Below are 5,698 nucleotides of genomic sequence, written 5' to 3' on the forward strand. Positions count from 1 at the left end.
CAGAAAAACCTCACACTCTTTAGGACAGGGAGATGACTGAGCTAGTGACCCGGCCAGGGTCAAGTCAAGGAAAACAGTCCCCAGTGAGGAATTCATGGCCACATGCCAGCTTTCACACAGGCTTGGGGGTAGTAGAGTGGAGTTCAGATTTACACCCCTAGAATTCTCCAAAAACTTCCTGAGTTACAATAAAGGTATTTCTAGGCTGGCAGATGAAAACACAGGGCCACCCTGGAGGGATACACTCTCAAATCAAGCTGCACCAAATCCCCAAGGTAAGAATAGCTCTGCTGGAAATGAACTTATGAGTCAAAACTCCCAGAACATTGCCGGGAAAGCATTCCACCATGACAAGTCCACAGCAAGTCCACAGGATCATGCACCGTCCCTAAGAACTTCAGAAAACACATCAAAATGCTAAACACCAGAGAATTACGGTTTATATGATTAAAAGCAATTAAGAAGGAATTGAAAACTCACAAAAAATATAAGACACAAGAAAAAAAAAAGATTTGAGAGAAAAAGTCTAGTAATAAAAATAGTCATGAAATTAAAAACCCACTGGACAGTAAAAAATAAAAACAGCAGATTAGGCACAGCGGGAGAGAACAAGGAATTAGAGAATAATTCTAAGCATTTTCCCAGAAGGTACCACAAAAATCAGCTCTCATGTATTCAGGAGACCTGGAGGCAAAGTGAGAAGAATCATGATGATGCAGGCATTTGTACAGCACAATCAGTACAAATAATCTAAGTGGGTGACATAGGAAGAAAGGATACAAAGAATGAAAAAAGGCAAATAGTTAACACGATAATTAGAAGAGAAACTCCCAGAAGTGATGAAAGCAATACAACCTTAGATTTGAGGACTATGAGTTTTAAGCAGAATAAAGTAAGGATAGATATAGATATATACCTAGACACAGCATTTTGAGAAAGAACTACAGGAGACCAAAGACAAAGAGATCTTAAAGCAACACAAACCAGACACAGGAGCCAGAAGAAAAGGAATACTATCTTCACAGTCCTAAAAGAAAGTAACTGCAAACTTAGAGTTCTATACCCAGCTACACTATCGTTTAAGAGAAAGGCTGCCATAGATGAAAAATAGTGCTCAGTTGCGTTGAACTCTTTGTAACCCATGGACTGTAGCCAGTCAGGTTCCTCTGTCTATGGGATTTCACAGGCAAGAATACTGAGGTGGGGTACCATTTTCTCTTCCAGGGGATCTTCTAGACCCAGGTTTGGAATTCATGTCTCCTGCACTGGCAGGCAAATTCTTTACCACTAGTGCCACCTGGGAAGCCCCATGTGAAGAATATGTATCGCCAAAAAACTTTCGTAGAGGCCTTGACAAAATGTATGTTCTGAAAAAATAAATGGAGCTCAGATGGAAGGATAAGCAGCAAAGACACTAGTAAACATATAGACAGATCTGAACAAGCATAGATTGAATAAAACAACAAAGATAATAATTTCGCAAGCATCGAAACAAGGGAAGAATTAAAATTCCAGGGAAAAATTAAAAGACTCCTGAATTAGAGCTCAGGTTCAGGGTAATCTGATTAGCCTTTGTTAAGTCAAGGGTGCGTGTTAGAATTTAACCTAACCACTCACAGTAGAAACAGAATGCAGAAGGAAAACAAAAGGAATCGGAAAACTTGACACCTATGCCCCCCAATCTAAAGGGAACAACTTTGGTAACTACAGTCACAGTTTTACCCACTCCCACATCTTAAACATACAAAGATATTCTCCTCCACAAAGGGCTCAGGCTGACAATAAAAAGTTGGGGTAGAAAGATACCACACAAATACTAATCAAAAGAAAACTGGAATGAAATTATCATCAGATCTGTTAAAGGTAGAAAACACAAGAAACAAAGGTGCGATGGGAAAATACAAGAAACAGGATGCAGTCACCCCAAGCCTACATGCTTCCAGATAGGTAAACCAAAAACTGACACATTTACAAGATTTGATAAATCCACAGTCACGGTGGAAAATGTTCACACACCTCTAGAAACTGATCAAAGGGGTAAAAAAACTGTGATGATAGATATTCATACAGCACAGTCAGCAAGCACACTTGAATGGACCATGTCCAATAGGAGAATACATTCTTTTCAAGCCCCTGAGTGAAGTTTGATCTGCCACTTGTTAAAAATAAAGTTTTACTGAAAAGCAACCACACCCATTCACTTACTATTGTCTATAGCTGTTTTTGTTCTACAACAGCAAAACTGGAGTAGCAGTTCAAAGACTAAAATATTTATTATCTGGTATTAATGGAAAAAAATTGTGACTGCTCCTCTATATCATACAGACCATGATATATGACCAAAAGGCAGCCACAGTAGAAATTAACAACATATGGATGATATTAAAACTCTGTATTTGGAAATTTTACAATATACCATTAAAAATCACTCAAAATCAGACTAATATTTAAAACTGTACAGTAATAAAAATGTTATTTTAAAACTCAGTGGTTCATAAACTCAGGTGAGACTTAAATACATCAGAAAACTCAGGAACTAGTGATCTAATTAAGCATCCAACATAATCGGAAAAAGAACAAAATAATTTCAGTGGAAATAATGGGGGGGGGACAGAAATTAATGAAATAAAAACCAAATAAAAGACAGGAATTAAGAACCTCAAAAGATACTTTTTAAAAAATGGCATTAAAAAAATGGCATTTGACAAACCTTGGGAAGACTAATCAAGGAAAAGAGAGAACATAAAGAACACTCAAGAATGGAGCAGAGATATGAAAATTAACAAAGACAATTTATGATTCATAATCTTAGTCTCTTCCTAACAATTCTTTGTAGGAGGTACTATTACACCCTCATTTTGCAAACAAGGAAGTTATAACTCAGACTGGATATGTGACTTGCACAGAGGCCAGACTGGAATCCAGGTGGGGTCCGTCTACCTCCCAAGGCAACGCCCTTGCCCACACCACATACCCTGGCCTTCACTGCACCTTGGTGCTTACCTGAGGGATGCAGGGCCGAGGGGTAGAAATCCACTGGGGTCCGAGTGGGCGGGATCCGTGGGTCCATGTAGGAGGGCATCATCATCCACCTGGGGTCAAAGCCCAGCATCTGGGGGTGGTGCGGGTAGAAGGTGCGCTGCGGGTGGGACGGCGGAGGGTACACCGGCTGCCAGTGCTGCATCTTGTACAGCTGCTCCTGGCAGAGACAGAGACCTGGCTGCACAGGTGCCACGGAGCAGACAGGCTGCACGTGCCCGCATACACACGCTTCCAGGGAAAACCCACCCAAACAGAAGACCAGAGAGGACAGGCCCCAGTGTACGCATGACCACGTTCAGGCCCAGGCCCTCTCCCAGGACGGATGCACAGTCATCCCATCGTCACACAGGGCCCTTGGGCTCCTCCACTACACACGGTAGCTTGGGTGCTCACGCAGATCAAAGGCTCTCCTGGAGCTGACACGTGACCAGCACACCTCCCAGAGCACCTCTCCCCAATGCTCCTCCCCATCCCCAGCCCCCACTGTCCCTTCAATTCATTCTCCACACTCCGATACCCTGATCACGGCCAGAGTCCTCCTGGGTTCTCCACAGTTCTCCATCTAACAGCTGGGATCCATGGGGCTACATGTGATCTATAGGGTCTTGACCCATCTGCCTCTCCAGCATCACCTCCCACTACTGCCCCAGCCTCCAGTCCACACACCTGCCTGCCTGCCTGCTTCAGGCCTTGGAAACACGCTGGGCCATCTGTTCCCTGGGCCCCAAACCTGTTCACCCACACCCCTCCTTCAGGTTTCAGCTTAAAGAGAACTTCCTCTGGGAAGCCTGCCACAAGTTCCAAGGAAGGTCAGGTACCCTGTTCTCGGCTCTCACAGCACTGGTGTTTCTCCTGTGGTTGCCTCCCTTCCCTATATCAGGGGATCATATGCCAAGTTCACTGCAGTCCACTCACCTCTACCATCAGACATGGTATGGAAAGAGTTCACTGCATGAATGAACTAACACATCAAAAGAGTATTAAAAATCAAGGACCTAGACCCAGTGAGGGTTCATTTCAGACCTGCTCCACAGCACCAGTGACCCCTGGGGCTTTCCTCACAAGCGGACCCCAAACCAGCATCCTGGCCAGACACAGATACAGTCAAACAAGTGGGACAGCTGACCCAGCATGCCCTATCCCACCAGCCAGCAGGCTCAACTCCAGTCTGGGCTGGGTTCCCCGGAAGGCTCGCCGGTGCTCCCAGCACCTCTTAGGAGCACTCGGCACTCAGTAAGCGGAGCTCTCTAGGGCTCTGCCCACAGCTCCTCCTCCTGTCTAAACCCCAGGTCCCCAGGGAAGCTGACCAGACAGTCCATTTGCCAGACTCCCTCAGGCTACTCTGGCACGTTCAGGCTTTCTCCTACTCTTCAGGAAGGATTTATCTGTCACTGCCCATCCCCACCCTCCCCAGAAGACTTCCCTAGAGCAGCTGTTACAACTGTGTCTGGCTGGAGTGAATCCAGAGATCTCTCCAGTGGGCAGTAAATCTTCAACAAGCCCAGGAGTCACTGCATGGTGCCTGCTCACGGTACAAAACTACAACAGCACAATGAATGTACCTAACTGTCTAGAACACAGGCCACGGTGGGCTTCTGGAATGCTTCCTAGGAGCCCAAGGGAAACAGGGTCTGGGGTGAAGGTTGTAAAGGCAACTTTAAAAAACTTCTGGGTAAAGGTGTAAAATTTGATCTGTTTCCCCAGGGCACCCGCATTTTGGAACATTTTCGATTACTAACAATAATTTACCAGACTTCCCTGGGGGTCCAGTGGTTAAGAATCCACCTTTCAATGCAGGGGACACAGATTTGATCCCTGGTCAGGGAACTAAGATCCCATATGCAACAGGGCACCTAAGCCCGTACTCTGCAACCAGAGAAGCTGACATGCCACCACGAAGACCCAGCACAGCCAAAACAAAGAGAGAGACAACGTTTTAAGAACATTAATGGAACACCAATAAAGACACTACTGGACCACTGATAAACTAGTCTACAGGCATCGCAGACTCCTCACCGCCACGCCGAGTCAGGGCTTCATTCCTTCCGCTTCACACTGACCTGTCCAAGGCCCACACGGCTAGATAAGCAGCACCATTAGCACCAGAACCCAAAGCTGTTTGACGGAATCCTACAAGCCTCCGCCCATAACTCAAAGCCAACATTCCTCTCCAGTGCTCTCCACACAGCCCCCAGGCCTCTTCCTCCCAGAGAGGCTCCAGGGTGGGGCCGCCGTCAGTTTGAAGAGTGGCCACATTGTACACCTCTCAGTGAAAAAACCACTCAGACACCACCAGCCATTCCTTTCAATGCTAGCCAACAGGGTCCACAAACTACCAACAAAGGTTTTCATCCAGAGGATGAATTACCTGGAGAAATGAAAGGCCAGGGCTGATCTCCAAGGCCCCCACTCTCCACGTCCCTGCTGGCAACTGGGGTACAGGAGGGTGGGTGTCATCTGCTTTAATTGAAGGGGCCAGGGAGACGGAGGGGCGGTCTGTTTACAATATGGGCTAAGCATCTCCTGTTTACCTGCTGCTGCTGCTGCTGCTGGCGCTGGAATCTGGGAGGGAGTGACTTTTGGTACTTGTTGAATTCCTGTGCAGGGGAGCCAGCCTCCCGGGGCCCCTCCTCACTGCCGCCGCTCTGAGCCACTG

At 46.3% G+C, this 5,698-nt stretch overlaps 1 protein-coding gene across 1 annotated transcript in view; it reads right to left on the reverse strand.

The window, feature by feature from the left end:
* PRRC2B (proline-rich coiled-coil 2B) overlaps window positions 1-5,698 on the reverse strand; it is a 71,275-nt gene that overhangs the window by 25,590 nt on the left and 39,987 nt on the right. Inside the window, exons 14-15 of the mRNA XM_010856789.1 lie at window positions 5,574-5,698; window positions 3,004-3,199 (exon numbers count right to left, since the gene is read on the reverse strand). Of these exons, the coding sequence (XP_010855091.1) occupies window positions 3,004-3,199; window positions 5,574-5,698 (321 nt within the window). The remainder of the gene's footprint in view (window positions 1-3,003; window positions 3,200-5,573) is intronic.

The sequence above is a fragment of the Bison bison genome, unplaced genomic scaffold, assembly GCF_000754665.1.
Source record: "Bison bison bison isolate TAMUID 2011002044 unplaced genomic scaffold, Bison_UMD1.0 scf7180017864375, whole genome shotgun sequence".
Lineage (NCBI taxonomy): Eukaryota > Metazoa > Chordata > Mammalia > Artiodactyla > Bovidae > Bison > Bison bison.